General features: G+C 40.9%; 1 protein-coding gene across 4 annotated transcripts in view; it reads left to right on the top strand.

The window, feature by feature from the left end:
- Window positions 1–15373, top strand: part of LOC105476398 (DEAD-box helicase 6) — a 47031-nt gene extending 31658 nt beyond the window's left edge. For all 4 annotated transcript variants that reach the window (XM_071075670.1, XM_011732294.3, XM_011732295.3 and 1 more), the window contains exons 8-14: window positions 1435–1557; window positions 2576–2704; window positions 4240–4356; window positions 5190–5253; window positions 7164–7265; window positions 7782–7964; window positions 11017–15373. In XM_071075670.1, coding sequence (XP_070931771.1) covers window positions 1435–1557; window positions 2576–2704; window positions 4240–4356; window positions 5190–5253; window positions 7164–7265; window positions 7782–7957 — 711 coding nt within the window. In that variant the 3' untranslated portion in view covers window positions 7958–7964; window positions 11017–15373. The remainder of the gene's footprint in view (window positions 1–1434; window positions 1558–2575; window positions 2705–4239; window positions 4357–5189; window positions 5254–7163; window positions 7266–7781; window positions 7965–11016) is intronic.
- Window positions 15374–17587: the final 2214 nt, after the last annotated feature.

The raw sequence follows: 17587 nt of genomic DNA, 5'->3' as shown, positions 1-17587 counted from the left end.
TAAAATATGTTTTATACTTCAGATGCAGTAGTTAGGCATTCGTAGGAATTCAGCTTTTGTCTTTTTCTTACAGGTGCCAGAGTTTAGGTTTAATTTTTAAGAAGAGGAGTGGCTGGATAACTTGAAAGCCGAGTTTTTTCTTTTTTGTTGTTTTGGTTTGGTTTGGTTTGGTTTTTTTTTGAGACGGAGTCTCTTTGCCCAGGTTGGAGTGCAGTGGCACAACCTCAGCTCACCGCAACCGCAACCTCAACCTCGTTCAAGCGATTCTCCTGCCTCAGCCTCTCGAGTAGCTCGGATTACAGGCATGTGCCACCATGCCCGGCTAATTTTGTATTTTTAGTAGAGACAGGGTTTCTCCATGTTGGTCAGGCTGGTTTTGAACTCCTGACCTCAATGCTTTGCCCGCCTCAGCCTCCCAGTGTGCTGGGATTACAGGTGTGAGCCACCACACCTGACCTTAGCCAAGTTTTTTCTAAATCCATGTAAAGTAGTTACTACATGATGTAAACATCCAAATTTTAGTTTTACAGTTTTACAGTTGTGGAAACTGAAGTACAGAGTAGTTCTGTAACATTCCCACACAGCTAAGAAATGAAGGAGGCAAGATTTCAACCTGGCAGTTTAGCTCCAGAATCAGTACTTTTTTTTGAGACAGAGTCTTGCTTTGTTGCCCAGGCTGAAAAGTGCAGTGGTGTGATCTCGGCTCACTGCAACCTCCACTTCCCAGGTTCAAGCAATTATTCTGCCCCAGCCTCCCAAGTAGCTGGGATTACAGGTGCGATCCACCACACCCTGCTAATTTTTGTATATTTAGTAGAGATGGGGTTTCACCATGTTTGTCAGGCTGGTCTCGAACTCTTGACCTCGTGATCCTCCTGCCTCGGCCTCCCAAAGTGCTGGGATTACAGGCGTGAGCCACCGTGCACAGACAGAACCTGTACTTTCAAACACATATACCATACTATCTCTTTAATGAGAATCATCACATTAAAATTCTGTTGAGCTGGGCTTGGTGGTATGTGCCTGTAGTCCCAGCTTCTCAGTAGGTCGGTAGGCTGAGGCAAGATGATCACTTGAGCCCAGGAGGTTCAGGCTGCATACAGTAAGCTATGATTATGCCACTGCATCCCATCCTGGGTGACAGAGTGAAATGCTGTCTCTAAAAATAAATTAATTAATTAAATTCTGTTATAGAAGGGGGGAGGTTTATCTGTGTAGTGTAGAATTTTTTTTTCCCCTAGAAGATGGGGATCATAGATTCTGCCCCCTTACGCATATTTGACTCTGCAGTGTTGGAGAGAATTTATTGTTTTCCACCAGGAACATTTCATGGATGCTTTTGTTGGATGATGCCTTATTCTTTGACCATGTATTAACCAAAGACCTTAGACATTATTTTATTGTTTTTAAAATTGTCTTTTCTTTCTACTGCAGGCAGATAAGTTGCTGTCACAGGATTTTGTGCAGATAATGGAGGATATTATTCTCACGCTACCTAAAAACAGGCAGATTTTACTATATTCCGCTACTTTCCCTCTTAGTGTACAGAAGTTCATGGTGAGTATAAATCTGTACTTGGAATCAGTGCCATCCTATGATCTATGGGTATGCTTTTATTCGTAATTACATCTTCCTATCTGTGAAAATACTTTATACTAATTATTTCAAGCCTTTGGCTCTTTCTTCAGTTGATCAATTAAAGATTTGTTTTACATAAATTAACTGACTTTTTAAGAAGGTTGTAATAGTAATTAATTAAATTCCTCATTTTTCTCTTAGTTTTTGGTGTCATGATGACATAGCCATTGGTGCTAGCTGAATTGATTCCAGTATTATTCTATATACAAAATAGAGCTTGAGCATCGTAAACTGAAATCCAAAATACTGCAGAATTTGAAACCTTTTGAGCCACAAACATGATGCTAAAAGGAAATGTTCTTTTGATTTTGAATTTTCAAATTAAGGATGCTCAGTCACTAAGTGTAATGCGCATATTCCAAAATTAGAAAAAATTTAAAACCTGAAACGCTTTTGTTCCTGAGCATTTTGGATAAGGAATACTCAACCTGTAGTAACTTAGCTGCATTTTTGAGATCTTATATCTTAATTTATTTCTAACGTGTCTTGCGTGGTGACTCAGGCCTGTAATCCCAGCACTTTGGGGGGCCAAGGTGGGCAGATCACAAGGTCAGGAGTTCGAGACCAGCATGGGCAACATGGTGAAACCCCCGTCTCTACTAAAAATACAAAAATAAGTCTGTTGTGGCAGCGTGTGCCTGTAATCCCAACTACTCGGGAGGCTGAGGCAGGAGAATCACTTGAACCCAGGAGGTGGAGGTTGCAGTGAGTGGAGATGGTGCCACTACACTCCAGCCTAGGTGATAGCAAGACTCCATCTCAGGGCAGCGGGGGGAAAATTCTGTAATGACAGATCATATATTTTGTTTTGAAGAGAGTTGCATCCCTTATAGCAAGAGTTGATTAGACAGAAACCTATAGGGTGGGTATATTTTGAATTTGAGATGAACTCTGCTTTCATTTAAGAAGAACCATCTTTTTTTTTCTCCCCTCCCAGAATTCCCATTTGCAGAAACCCTATGAGATTAACCTGATGGAGGAACTAACTCTGAAGGGAGTAACCCAGTACTACGCATATGTAACTGAGCGCCAAAAAGTACACTGCCTCAACACACTTTTCTCCAGGGTAAGAAGTAGGCTTCTGCTGTTGAATATTATCTCTCGAGTCCCAGTAAAACAGATTATTTCATCAGTTTTCCTACCATCTTCACTGTATAAAAGTTCATAGTGTTTCTGGCTTGGTGTGGTAGCTCATGCCTGTAATCCCAGCATTTTGGGAGGCTGAGGCAGGCGGATCACGAGGTCAGGAGTTTGAGACCAGCCTGGCCAACATGGAGAAACCCCGTCTCTACTACAAAAAAACAAAAAAACTAGCTGGGCGTGGTGGTGCGTGCCCATAATCCCAGCTACTTGGGAGGCTGAGGCAGGAGAATTGCTTGAACCCAGGAGGCCGAAGTTGCAGTGAGCCAAGATCACGCCATTGCACTCCAGCTCTGGGCGACAGAGCAAGACTCCATCTCGGGAAGGAAAAAAAAGTTTTTAAAAAATTCATAGTGTTTCCTAAAAGGCAGTTTTAATTGTTGACCTAAAGTTGATACTAAATGATTAACAAGTCACAGATACACTTTTGAATAGTTTCTGAAATACTTAGACCTTTACTAGGGTTAATACTCATTATTCACATATTCTGTATTTGTGAATTTGCTTAGTCACTAGAATTTATTTGTAACTCCAGAATTAATACTCAAGGCAGTTTAGCAGTCATTTGTGGACGTGTACAGTGTGGCAAAGAGTTTAAGTCACCTGACACGCACATACCCAGCTGAGGTTGAAGAAGACAATGCTCTGTCCTCTTGTTTAGCTCTCATACTGTGGAACAAGTATCCTTTTCACTGTGCCATATTTTTCAAATTTTTGTTGCTGATTTCACGGTTTTAATTGACCCCTACTCATGGTGCTGAAGTGCTGCCCAGTGCTAGTGGCATTGGTTGTGAGTATATTAAAGAAGATGTTCTTGGCTGGGCATGGTGGCTCACACCTGTAATCCCAGCACTTCGGAAAGCCGAGGTGGGCAGATCACCTGAGGTCAGGAGTTCGAGACCAGCCTGACCAACATGCTGAAACCCCGTCTCTACTGAAAATACAAAAATTAGCCAGGCATGGTGGTGGGTGCCTGTAATCCCAGCTCCTCAGGAGGCTGAGGCTGGAGAATCCCTTGAACCCAGGAGGTGGAGGTTGCAGTGAGCTAAGATTGTACCATTGCACTCCAGCCTGGGCAACAAGAGTGAAACTCCATTTCTCTCTCTCTCTCTCTCTCTCTCTCTCTCTCTCTCACACACACACACACACACACACACACACACACACACACACACACGTATTCTTAAATGGAAAAACATAAAACATAACTACTTGGAATCAGATAATCAATTGTATTACTCTTGTTGACAGTTATGTGGCCCTTAAGAAATAATACAATAAATCTTAGATATTATTATATTCCATCTATTAAAGTACTTAGAATTTACCATCTCTCTCATATCATAAGATTCTAAATTTTAGACCATGTTAATGTTTCTTGTTTGCTGGTTAGTGTTTTCAAGATTTGGCAAGCCAAATGAAGGTTTTAATTTTTCTCATACTTATTTTTTCTGTGCTCAGCTTCAGATAAACCAGTCGATCATTTTCTGTAACTCCTCTCAGCGAGTTGAATTACTAGCCAAGAAGATTTCTCAACTGGGTTATTCTTGCTTCTATATTCATGCTAAAATGAGGCAGGTGAGTATAAAACTAGAACTTGCACAAATTTAACAAGAAATCTCTGATTTTATTTTGTTTTAATGTTCTTTTAAATGTCCTGAGTTTAAGAATAAACTGTTCCTTAGTAGCCAAAGGACCTTTCATTTTGACCTCCCTAAGGTTCATTTTCTAGCAATAAAATAGAGATAATAGTACATATTCATAACTTACAAGGTAGTTAGGAAAATTAAGGTAAATGTTTAAATTTGTAAGCTGTCAGGCATAATACAAATATAAAATTGTATTCTTCCTTTCATTCCCATGTTTCTCTGTTTAATCCAGTAACCACTAGCCACATGTGGCCGTTTAAATCAGTTAAAATTAAAAAGTCAGTTTCTGAATCACAGCCACGTTTCAAGTGCTCAGTTAGGCACCTGTTGCTGCTGGATACTGTATTGGAAGTGGAAGTACAGACACAAACATTTCCTTTTATTACAGAAATTTCTACTGGACAGCATTGCTCTGGATTTTTAAATATGACCCCTCAGCTGGCTGATTTTTCTTTTTTCTTTACTGTTTGCCTTTAGAGAAAGATGCAATGTCTAAATTTCAGAATTTGATTTAGCAAAAAATAATTTAAAACTTAACAAAATGACTTTTTGTTAACTACATTATGAAATTTCGTAAGTAAACAGTTTCTGTAGATGAAGAGATCAATAACTTAACTCATATTTGGTTTTGAAAGCAGCTTAATGTCATGGATCACTTATAAACAGGTTTTGGGTAGAACCGATCGACTAGGAGAAATAATCATGGGAAATTTGGGGCTGTATATGAGTGCTAATCAAATGGAATAAATTGCTTTCTCCTAGGAACATCGAAATCGTGTATTTCATGATTTCCGAAATGGCTTATGCCGCAATCTTGTTTGCACTGGTAAGTATTTTTGTATTTCCTTTACCCAGTGTTTTTCTCCCAAGTTCTTTTTTGCTTTCTTTGTTCATACCACACGGTGCAACCTGTGACATAGTCCAGCACACCCTACCAATACTTCTAGGATTTCTTTTTTTTTTTTTTTTTTTTGGTGGGGGGGTGGATGGAGTTTGTGTCACCCAGACTGGAGTGCAGTGGCATAATCTCAGCTCACTGAAACTTCCACCACCTGGGTTCAAGTGATTCTCCTGCCTCAGCCTCCCAAGTAGCTGGGATTGTGGGCGCCCGCTGCCACACCCAGCTAATTTTTGGTAGAGATGGGGGTTTCACCATGTTGGCCAGGCTGGTCTTGAACTCCTGACCTCAGGTGATCCGCCTGCCTCGGCCTCCCAAAGTGCTGGGATTACAGGTGTGAGCCACCGCGTCCAACAGTTGGGCTTTTAAAAATCATTACTTGCTTGCAAGGTTTCTTCAGATAAGTTCTTGAAGGACCAATACTGAAGGGCATATATAAAATACCACCCCTTTGGGGGAGTGTGGTTTAATTGGAGAGATAAAAAGGTAAACATTAGGAGTCTAAGGAAGCGCCCACATACTTTTCCTATGAAGTGCCAGATAGTAAATTTTTTAGAGTTTGCACATTAATTGGTCTTTATTACAGAGTTTTGCTATTGTAGCTCAGAAGTAGCCTAGACAATACATAAACAAATGGGCATGGCTATATTGTAGTAAAACTGTTTACAAAATCATTCACTGGACTGGATCCACAAGGCAGTAAAGGTGACTTGCAAATGGGAAGTATGTGTATAGTAAGTAATCCCAAGTGTTCGTAGCAGAGTAATATAATTGGCTGAGGTGGTTTGAGAAGAGATGAGATTTTAATTGGCTTTCTAGGCTAGGTAAGTTTCAAACACATGGATTAAGTTTTAGGGGACTGATGGTCAGATGGCTAAGAAGATAAGTTTGATAGAGAAGAAAAACTGAGATGTGTTAGGGAAGTAAATTAGGACAAAGCATAGCATGGAGGACTTTGTTGTTGTTGTTACTCTTGTTGTTGTTGAGACGGAGTTTCGCTCTTGTTGCCCAAACTGGAGTGCAGTGGCACGATCTCGGCTCACTGCAGCTTCCGCCTCCCAGGTTCAAGTGATTCTCGTGCCTCAGCCTCCCGAGGAGCTGAGACTACAGGCGCACACCACCATGCCCAGCTATATTTTGTATTTTTTGTAGAAGGAGTGTTTCACCATGTTGGCCAGGCTAATCTCCAACTCCTAACCTCAAGTGATGCACCCACCTCTGCCTCCCCAAAGTGCTGGGATTACAGGTGTGAGCCACCAAGCCCTGCCTGGAGGTCTTTGAATATCAGTCTATTTTTTTTTAATTTATTTTTTTGAGACGGAGTTTTACTCTTGTTGCCCAGACTGGAGTGCAATGGCGCGATCTCGGCTCGCCACAACCTCTGCCTCCCAGGTTCAAGCAATTCTCCTGCCTGAGCCTCCCGAGTAGCTGGGATTACAGGCACCCGCCACCACGTCCAGCTAACTTTTTTTTTTTTTTTGGGGGGTAGAGACGGGTTTCTTCATTTTGGTCAGGCTGGTCTCAAATTCCTGACCTCAGGTGATCCACTGAGCTCGGCCTCCCAAAGTGCTGGGATTACAGGCTTGAGTGCACCCAGCCTCTTTTAGACATATTTTTAAAAACTTGCTTACAATTACTGGAAAAAAGTAACTTGTGAGCAGAAAGTTGTTCATGATAACGTGATTATGAAAGGTAATGCCAGTAATATGCAAATGCATTTGAATAACTGAATTAAATTAATAAACTTAGGTTATGCTCTGTGTGTTAGAGATTATTGTACTGAGAGACATTTCTAAATTGAAAGATAGAATGAAAATTATCTTTTTTTTTTTTTTAAGATCTGTTTACCCGAGGTATTGATATACAAGCTGTGAATGTGGTAATAAACTTTGATTTCCCAAAGCTGGCCGAGACCTATCTCCATCGTATTGGAAGATCAGGTGAGGAAAAAAGACGTGATATTCTTGATAGAAGTTCTTTTTTGAGATGCGTAATGACTAAATTTTGTTCCTTTGTGAAATAGAGTACAGTAGCTATGAGAACAGTGAATTAACACTAATTCAGTTGTTTGGTATTTAAGACTAATTTCTAATTCTTCTGTAACGTTTATTAAGAAAAGTTAAAATAACTGCTTAATTTGAGATGAAATTAACATGAGAACTTCACTCATTAGGTGGTATGGTCTGTGACTAGTGTATATTTTATGACAATTTTTGACACAGATGAGTAGCCATTTTGTCATTTGAGAAAGGTAAAATAAAGTACTACTTTGGGCTACAAAACCTGAAGTTGTAGGGAAACCTGTGTTTGAAGACCATTAAGAAGTTGTTTTGCATGCTAAGAGTGGCACTGAACAGAATTATCAATCCTGTGTGGTTTTGCCACTGCTTGACTTGCACAATTTGCATTGATTTTCATATTTTATTCATTAAAATTTTTAAACAACTTTTTTTTAGGTCGCTTTGGTCATCTTGGCTTAGCCATCAACTTGATCACATATGATGATCGCTTCAACCTGAAAAGTATTGAGGAGCAGCTGGGAACAGAAATTAAACCTATTCCAAGCAACATTGATAAGAGCCTGTATGTGGCAGAATACCACAGCGAGCCTGTAGAAGATGAGAAACCTTAACAAGCATGTACGTCCCTGACAGAATAGCTAAGAGGAACCTTTAAATGCAGGAAATAAAAATCTTTCCTGGGGGAAATTTGATGTCACACCGTATATAATAGCAATAAAGGGTAAAAATACCAACTAGCATGAATGACAGTAAATAATATGTCTTGTGGGAGGTTGTAGTCTCGTTAGAGAATCTGTAAATGTTGTTCTTGAATGCAGCTTCCTGAGTAATGTGGTAGGTCAGCAGTACTTAAATTCAGAGACCTAAAATAATGAAAGCAAAAAAGAATCTTTTTCAGCAGTTTGTTTTTCATTTTGAGACAGGGTCTTGCTGTCATCCAGGCTGGAGTGCAGTGGTGCAATCATAGCTCACTGCAGCCTAGTTCTGCTGGGCTCCTGAGTAGCTGGAACTGTAGGCACATGCCACCACACCTGGCTAGTATTTTGAATTTTTGGTAGAGATAAGGTCTTGCTTTGTTGCCCAGGCTGGTCTAGAACTGAACTCCAGCAATCCTCCTGCCTTGGCTTCCCAAAGTGTGGGAATTATAGGCTCAAACCACTGTGCCTGGCCTTTTTTGGCAATGGCGGGGGGCGGTTTGTTGTTTGTTTTTTGAGACAGTCTTGCTCTGTTGCCCAGGCTGGGGTACAGTGGCACAATCATGGCTCACTACAACCTCTGTCTCCTGGGTTCAAGTGATTCTGGTGTTCCTCAGCTTCCCAAGTAGCTGGAATTACAGGCATGCGCCACAATGCCCAGCTAATTTTTGTATGTTTTAGTAGAGATGGAGTTTCACCATGTTGGCCAGACTGGTCTCGAACTCCTGACCTCAAGTGATCTACCCGCCTCAGCCTCCTAAGTGCTGGGATTACAGGCATGAGTCCCCGCACTCTGCCAGCAGTTTTGAATATGAAAGTATTTACATTTCTGAAAATGTAAAATGTTTTTAGCATTTATTCTTAATTTCTAGGAAGTACATTAGTAACTCTGGTAAAACTATCCATAATACCTTATTACCAAATGTTTAATCAGATTATGAGAATGGCCGTCTTTTTAAAATACCCACTCTGGGCCAGGTGCGGTGGCTCACACCTGTAATCCTAGTACTTTGGGAGGTCGAGGTGGGTGGATCACGAGGTCAAGAGATCAAGACCATCCTAGCCAACATGGTGAAACCCTGTCTCTACTAAAAATACAAAAATTAGCCGGGCGTGATGGCACACACCTATAGTCCCAGCTACTCAGGAGGCTGAGGCAGGAGAATCACTTGAACCCAGGAGGTGAAAGTTACAGTGAGTCAAGATTGCGCCACTGAACTCCAGTCTGGGTGACAGAGCTAGACTCCATCTCAAAAAAAAAAGCCACTCAGTCTGGGCTCAGTGGCTCACGCCTGTAATCCCAGCACTTTGGGAGGCCGAGGTGGGTGGGTTACCTGAGGTCAGGACTTCAAGACCAGCCTGGCTAACCTGGTGAAACCCTGTGTCCACTAAAGATACAGAAAATTAGCCAGGCATGGTGGTGGGCACCTGTAATCCCAACTACTCAGGAGGCTGAGGGAGGAGAATCTCTTGAACTTGGGAGGCAGAGGTTGCAGTGAGCCAAGGTCAGGCCATTGCACTCCAGCCTGGGCAGTAAGAGCGAAACTCCGCCTCATAAGTAAATAAATAACCCACTCTGATTTCCTAGGCAATAAGGGTGAAACTCTGTCAAATACATAAATTTTAAAAATACCCACCCTTGATTTCCTGGACAACCTATTCTCCATCTTTTCTTACTTTTATTAAGATGGGGTCTCACTATGTTGCCCTGGCTGGTCTCAAACTCCTAGGCTCAAGTCATCTTCCCACCTTGGCCTCCCAAAGTGCTGGGATTATAGGTGTGAGCCACCACACCCGGCCTCTATCATCTTTTGATGACTATTGGGCTCTAGTTAGAAATGCACGAAACAAGTCTCAGCTTTAAGCAAGGTAGGTTGTTACAGTATTTCCTAAAGAAAATCTGATTCTGTAGTCCCAGCTACTCGGGAGGCTGAGGCAGGAGAATGGCGTAAACCCGGGAGGCGGAGCTTGCAGTGAGCTGAGATCCGGCCACTGCACTCCAGCCTGGGCGACAAAGCGAGACTCCGTCTCAAAAAAAAAAAAAAAAAAAAAGAAAATCTGATTTGACAAAGGATAGTTTCCAAATTATAGGTGAACATCTTACCTATTTAAGTAACCTAATGTTACTTAAAATTTTTTTTTTTTTTTTTTTGAGACAGAGTCTCGCTCTGTCACCCAGGCTGGAGTGCAGTGGCCGGATCTCAGCTCACTACAAGCTCTGCCTCCCAGGTTTACGCCATTCTCCTGCCTCAGCCTCCCAAATAGCTGGGACTACAGGCGCCCGCCACCTCGCCCGGCTAGTTTTTTGTATTTTTAGTAGAGACGGGGTTTCACCGTGTTAGCCAGGCTGGTCTCGATCTCCTGACCTCGTGATCCGCCCGTCTCGGCCTCCCAAAGTGCTGGGATTACAGGCTTGAGCCACCGTGCCCGGCAAAATTTTTGTCTCTTTGTTTTTTAAATAAGAGACAGGGTTTCACCATGTCGACCAGGCTGCTCTCAAACTCCTGACCTCAGGTGATCTGCCCACCTCAGCCTCCCCAGAGTGCTGAGATTACAGGCGGGAGCCACCTCACCCAATCAATTGTTACTTAAATAATTTTTGAATTACTCTTTACTCTTTTTTCCTTAAGTTAAACATCAAACACAAACCCCTGGACAAGCATAAAACTAGCCAATGTTTGCTAGTACTTTGGCAGAGTATTCAGTTTGTTTAAGGTGTAATTTTTTCCCCATGATTTAATTGTTACGAGTGAGGGTTGCCTGCTGTCAGAACATTCACATTCATTCGGCCCCCCAATCTGTCTCAGAGTTGCCTACCAGAAATTATTTAATCCTATAACCGGTAGATTCTGTAGTAGGCACAGGGTCAGTAGAAACTACTAGAAAAGAGCATTTGGGATGAGGATTGTGAAAACCTATGTATCCTTGTTTGTGTTGCTTTCAGAATGTTAATTTTATATTTCCTTTTTCTGTAGGCTTTGACAAACTACAAAAGGCTCGTTTGGATCTGTGACACATCGTTTTGGGGGGAATGCTCTTCTCTTTGTGGGTTTTTCATCTTTTATTTTGGAACTACGAAGACTTAAAAGAGCTCAGACATTTTTTCTTTTTTTAACTGGTGAAGAGAAAAAGGCTGAAAAGAAGGAATATACCTTTTTTGTTCCACTTGTTTGCACTGTGTGCTGACTGAACATTAGTTGCACTAACTGCTGGTTTTTAAAAAATGTTTTCTGGGGAAAGGGGACAAGGAAGGAAAAGAAAGAAGAGAAGGGGAGAAACCCTAAAAAGAGAAGAATCTTAATGAACACACAAGCTTGTCTATGATTTCAAAATTCTCCAACAGCTGACTCTCGAGTGCATTTCAACTTCTCCCTGATTACTCATCCGTTTTTTAAGCCTGAAGAGCTTATTACTTATTTGTGCGAAGTGCCTTATGCTATGAGACCATTCAGAATATCATCTTTTAGACACAGCCCGAGGAATCAACAATAGTAACTCTTTCTTTCCTTTTTTCTTTTTCTTTTAAAAAATGTTGTCTTTTCATTTGGTTTCAAGTTGAAGTCTCTTCCCTTTCTACCCAATACTCAAGCCCAGGGCTAGAAGTTGAAACTTACTAGTAATGTTGAACACCTTTTTTTTTTTTTTTTTTTTTGTGGAGGAGTTGATATGCAACTGCAGTTCATCCGTACTGTAAATACATGTATTTAAAAAAAAATCCCAAGTAAAAGTTTCTTCTGGGCTGAGTAGATAAAACATCATCGCTCCCAAAGGAAAGAGCAGTCTATCATTGCAGGAGCCATATGACAAGCCTTTGTGCTCTATAGCAGACACTAAAGACTGGTTTACATACGCCTCCAGTAGCAGTATGGCACTTGATGTGTAGACATGTCAGAGCCTTGACCCTCTTTCCTCTGTGGCAAAGCGTGTCCCATAGAAAATTGGGTGTGTATACTTGTATAAACTTTGTAAATAAGTTTTTTTTCTGGGTTCATATATATATATATATATATATACATATATATATATTTTTTTTTGGATGAAGGTTGCTGGGATTAAGGGGATTAGAGTGATTATGGGAGCAGCTAAAGATGAGAGGGGCTCAGTTTTACGCAACACTAAACTCTAGGGAGTACTTTGGCCTCTTGCTGTAGAGAGCAGATTTCTGTGGTACCCTGTGTTGGTAAAGGGGCCCAGAAATCTGGGATGTACTGTTTGCTGCCACACTGTCTCATCTAGTACCTTTGGAGTAGGTTTCCCAGAGAGCAAGGAAGCTTCAAAACATTGATAATTCAAGATTTATTTTGAGAAGCTCTGATTTTGCTTCTTCCCCCTCTAGAAGTTTGAGGAATATTCCAAGCTCTGCAACAGGGGGCAAAGATAGATTAATCTACCTTGCAGTGTGGGAATTCTATTGAGTGGCAGTGTCATTGAGCAGTATATATATAAAGCACAGATTTGCATTTCAGAATATTAGCCAGTACCAGCTTTGGTAATGTTAGCAGTTCTGGAGCTTAATTTTCTGTGGATCATTTCCTGTAGTGTGTAAATGTGTTGCCCTCTGCCCACTTCGATACATAAACTTTTGCAGGAATGGGCAACCTGAGAGCTGTTAACTTTCATGCTACAGAATGCTGCTTGCCATTCTCTTGCGTTGTGACAAGAATTGTTATCTGTCATTTTGCACTGTAAATTGCCGGCAAATGCTTTACAGTCAATAGTGTTGCTTTAAATTGTGCCCCTCCCAACATGCTTGATGTTTGGCCTGATCTCCAGGCAAAAGGAGTGAGATGAATCAAAACCAGTGAAGTTTTTTTTTGTTTTTGTATTTGTTTTTGTTTTTTTATGTTTTTAATTCCCTTTTAACCCAGTGTACTAGGTCAATCAGGAGGCATCAGGAAAGGGGGGGAAAAACAATTTAAAAAAGTTGATTTCCATATTTTATTGTTTTCAAAACCCTAAAATATTACAAAATAAGTCCTGCATATACTTTAATGTTTTAACTCTTGGACAAAGAAATCAATTACTTGAAGTTGCTTCTTTGACTCTGCCTACTTGTGAGCAAACGATTTGTGACTCACCCACAATTCCTTGGAGATCAAAATCCTACAGATGCCTCCTGATGGGACATAGCCCTAACTCCGTAACAACTGTAGCAAGAGCTGCACGGTACAAACACAAAAAAGAGTAAGCTCATCTATTTGGAACCCAAGCCTCATATATTCTGTCCAGTTAATGTTGGTTACTAAATAGAAAACCTAATTAAGGAAGTAACTTTTTTTCCAGGGAGGGGTGGGAGAGGGAATTTAAAAGGTGTCAACTTTTGACCAAAAAAATTTTGCCCTTGTACCGATGCAGCTCTCTTTCTCCCCCACCTCTTGCGAGATAAGAGGGATCATTCATATAGAAGAAAAGAGTATAAATGCAATTCTGTATCTCGCTAGAGAACATGTGGGTGACTAAACAAAAAGTGCAGTCTCCTTTGCCACCTTGAGACTGCCTGGTGCCACATGCCTGTGGGTCCCTCTTAAAGCACAGACTTAAAATTGAAAGTATTACTGAAGTATAGCCTCTAATGAGGAGTGGCACTTAAACTATCTGGGACACCACTACTGGACAAGGTCTTGTAGAGGCAGCTGTCCAGTTTTGGTGCTTGACTCTTGAATAGGAATTGTTCAATGGAAAGATGCTCTAAGGACTAGGTCAAAGCCTGGTCTTTTTTTTTTTATTTTATTATTTTTGTTTGTTTTCTTTTTTGGGCCCTCATAATAAGGAGCATTGTTACTGTTGGAAGTTGTTTTCACATTCTTTCCAATATTGGATATGTATTTTTTTTAAAGTAACAATATTTTCCAGTAGCTCATTTGGATGAGAACTACCCCCTATTTTTAATGTTAAAACTACATCCAACTCATGGTTTAGCCTTTGGTTGTATAGTTGTGTAATGGGCTATGGACTGTTACACATCTTGCCACCTCTAGGCCTATGTTTTTTCTTTCCCCATATATTCTCGATGGGGATAAATACTGTTTTGCCTTTCCCATAGGAATGGAATACATTTATTGTAAAATGATCTTTCACAGAAGTAAGGGAGAGGGAAACCTAAATATACCTCTAAATTGTTTCAAGTTGGTCCCAGCAGCATAAAATGGGTTGGCCCCAAAGGGTTGGAGGGTGGGCTTGGTTATCAGTATTTGTTTTCAGAATGAGATGGGAGCATCTTTCCTTTGCCACGTGCTTTGTGCTTGATACCATCATGCTTGGTTCAAACGACAACTCAGCACAAAGCCTTGAGTGTAAATTGTTGGAATCAAAACATCTCATTCTGATGACGTTTAATTTTTTAGTTTTTTAATTTTTTTTTTTAATGGGGTGGGAGGGAGGGTACTTTGCCCCAAAAGGGAGGGTGTCTGCACTAAGGATTTAGAAACACTTTGGAAGCTCATAACCTCATCAGAAACTGCCTTTAGCCACACTCCTGACCTTCTAGATGAGTAACAAAAAATGAAATAAGTTCTTGGGAATTAAGCCATGTTATTTTGATTTGCTATTTTTTCAGCGTTCTTGGTATCTTTAAATTTGTTATTGTGGAATCATTTTCTTGCCAAATACCTTTATCAAAATTATTGGCTTCATGAGAGCTGAAGTAAGTCAGCTTTTTGGTGAACTTGAGTGGACTTCTGTGAGATTGTAGTTGTACATTATATCTCTAAAGATAGTTTTTTAAAACTCCCAAAGAAAATCTACTCTCCTTTCTGATCTAAAAACTCATCTTTGGAGTAAAGAGTTAAGTGTCCAAAGGTTGTCACAGTTCATGAGGTCAGAGGGAGCTAGCCTGGCACCTGGACTCTGCCCCTCCACAGCTGACAGATTCCAACAGAAGTGTATTTAAATTCTCCAGTAGACAATGCTGGGCAAGGGAGGGGGTAGGGCTGGGTTATTAAGATACAGGCTGCTGTGTTTTAACCATTGGTTGTGGGGAAAGGGGTGCCTGGAGAAAACAAAGTCACTGTTCCCTTTTTTGAAACAAAGGAAAAAAATTACTTTTTGTTCAGTAAAAATGGTAGAGAATTCCGATGTCCCTAGCCACAAGGGACCAGTTCCACTGAGAAGTGAACAGTGGGAACTCAAAATTTCTGAAACATCGGGGGAAGGGAAAATTGGCTTTCTCTTAATTGGCAGATGTTCCAGTGGGGCTCTGTTTTTGTTGGGATGTGTTATGTTGTATGTACACATATATGGACCAGAGTCTGCTGAGTTTATAAGGTTCAAAAAATATGGTAAAATCTTGGTTTTTGTTAATTTATCTCAATAAAAACCCACTGGAACTCCAAATGTGTGTATGGTATGTCCTTAGTAGCAGCTGTGCGCATAGGAATCTGAGCATTTTGCTGACGTAATTCATACTATGAAGCAGTCAGACATTTCTCAACACATCATTGCTGTGAAGCCCAGGTTAATTCAGAGCCCCTTCATCTGTTTTAGATACTGTTCCACCATGCTGTCAGATTTCACAGCCTAAATGGAGAAGCAAGATAATCAGTTGGGAAGAGGGGAGATGTGGTCCTTAATATGTCCAAATATATCAGTAATTATCACCTCCTACAATTGTTCTCAGATGTAAAACTGAACATACCCCCAAAACTGAACATACCCCAATACTACATCTAAGTATGAACGGAATTCTTACGCTGGGAACTACAAACCACTGATGAAATAAAAGATCTAACTTGGGAAAAGCAGACACTTGAAGCTGCGCACACCACTCACCAGCTCTCTACCCAAAGAAATGCTTAAGTATAACTGAGAAAATAGTCAGTCCCCTGTATCTGGGTTTTCACATCTGTGCATTCAGTCAACTGCAGACCAAAAGTGTTAGGCTTAACATGGTTGGGTCTGTACTGGGTATGTACAGATTTTTCTTGTTCCCTAAACTACAGTGTAACAACTATCTACATAGCACTTACTGTACTAGATACGAGTAATCGAGATGACAGCGTATACAAGATGATGTCCAGAGATTATATGCAAACCCTACATCACTTTAGGGATTTGAGCATCTGAGGGTTTGCGTATTTGCAAGGGAGGGTGGAATCCTGGAACCAACCCCCATGGATACCAAGGGACAAACAACTATGTGCAATACATATATGCTGAAGCTACAAAATAAACTGACAGAAAAAATAAGACCTAGGTAAATGGAGATGCCATGGTTCATGGACTGGAAGAATAAATCTGAGTTTCACCAATTTGGTCTAGAGGGTCAATGCATTTCCAGTCAATCCCATAGGCTTTTTTGTAAATACCCACAAGCTGCTTCTATAAAATACATGTGGAAAGCTGGGTGTGGTGGCGTTCACCTATAGTCCCAGCTACTCAGGAGGATAAGATAGGAGGATCACTGGAGCCCAGGGGTTCCAGGCCAGCCCGGGCAACATAGTGAGACCTCTCTAGTAAAATTTATGTGGGAAGACAAATTATGCCATAACAATTTTGTAATAGGAAGAAATTGGAGGAGTCGCTACCTGGTTTGGACTCAATTATAGATGCAGTAACATTGTTGGCAAAAGGATAGACATGTGTGAACAAAATAGCCCAAAAATATACCTACACAAATCTAATTGATTTTTGACAGTGCAAGGCCATTCAATGAAGAAAAGATAGTCTTCAATAAGTGATACTGAATATGTTGCAAAAACAAAAATCTTTCATCCATTCCTTGTGCCTTCTATAAAAATTAACTCAAAATGGATCATACGGCCAGGCACGGTGGCTCACGCCTGTAATCCCAATACTTTGGGAGGCCAAGGCGAGCAGATCACTTGAGGCCAGGAGTTCAAGACCAACCTGCCGAACATTGCAAAACCCACCTCTACTGAAAATATAAAAATTAGCTGGGTGTGGTGGTGCGCGCCTGTAGTCCCAGGTACTTAGGAGGCTGAGGCACAAGAATCGCTTGAACCCGGGAGAGGGCGGTTGCAGCGAGCCAAGATTGCACCACTACACTCCAGCCTGAGTGACAGAGCAAGACCCTGTATCAAGAAAAAGAAATGGATCGTAGACCTAAAAGTAGAACATGAAACCAAAATTTCTAGAAGGAGAAGAATCTGTGACCTGGTTGGGTTTGGCAGAAAGCTGAACATGCTGTTATGGAGAAGATTGATGAGCAGTTGTTAAAACCTTCTTATCAATTACGTGAGCTGTGGAGGATATAGAAAAAGTAGTAACTTAGAATAATAGAAATTAGAATTTAATTCAAGTAAATTCAGAAGTTAAGGAGAAAGCTGGGCCCAGTGGCACACACCTGTAGTCCCAGCTACTCGGGACGTTAAGTCTGGGGGATCACTTGAGTCCCTGGAGTTCAAATCCAGTTTGGGCAACGTAGTGAGACCCTGTATGTGTCTCTCTGTCTCTCTCTCTCTCCTCTCTGTCTCTCCTCTCTCTCTCTCTCTCAAAAAAAAAAATTGTTAAGGAGACTTCAAAGATTTACAGATTGTACATTAGAAAAGTACATTGGCCAGTTGCAGTGGCTCACACCTGTAATCCCAA

Source organism: Macaca nemestrina, chromosome 12 (genome assembly GCF_043159975.1).
Source record: "Macaca nemestrina isolate mMacNem1 chromosome 12, mMacNem.hap1, whole genome shotgun sequence".
Classification (NCBI taxonomy): Eukaryota; Metazoa; Chordata; class Mammalia; order Primates; family Cercopithecidae; genus Macaca; species Macaca nemestrina.
The sequence above is the reverse complement of the archived record's forward strand: the minus strand, read 5'-3'. Positions and strand labels throughout refer to the sequence as shown.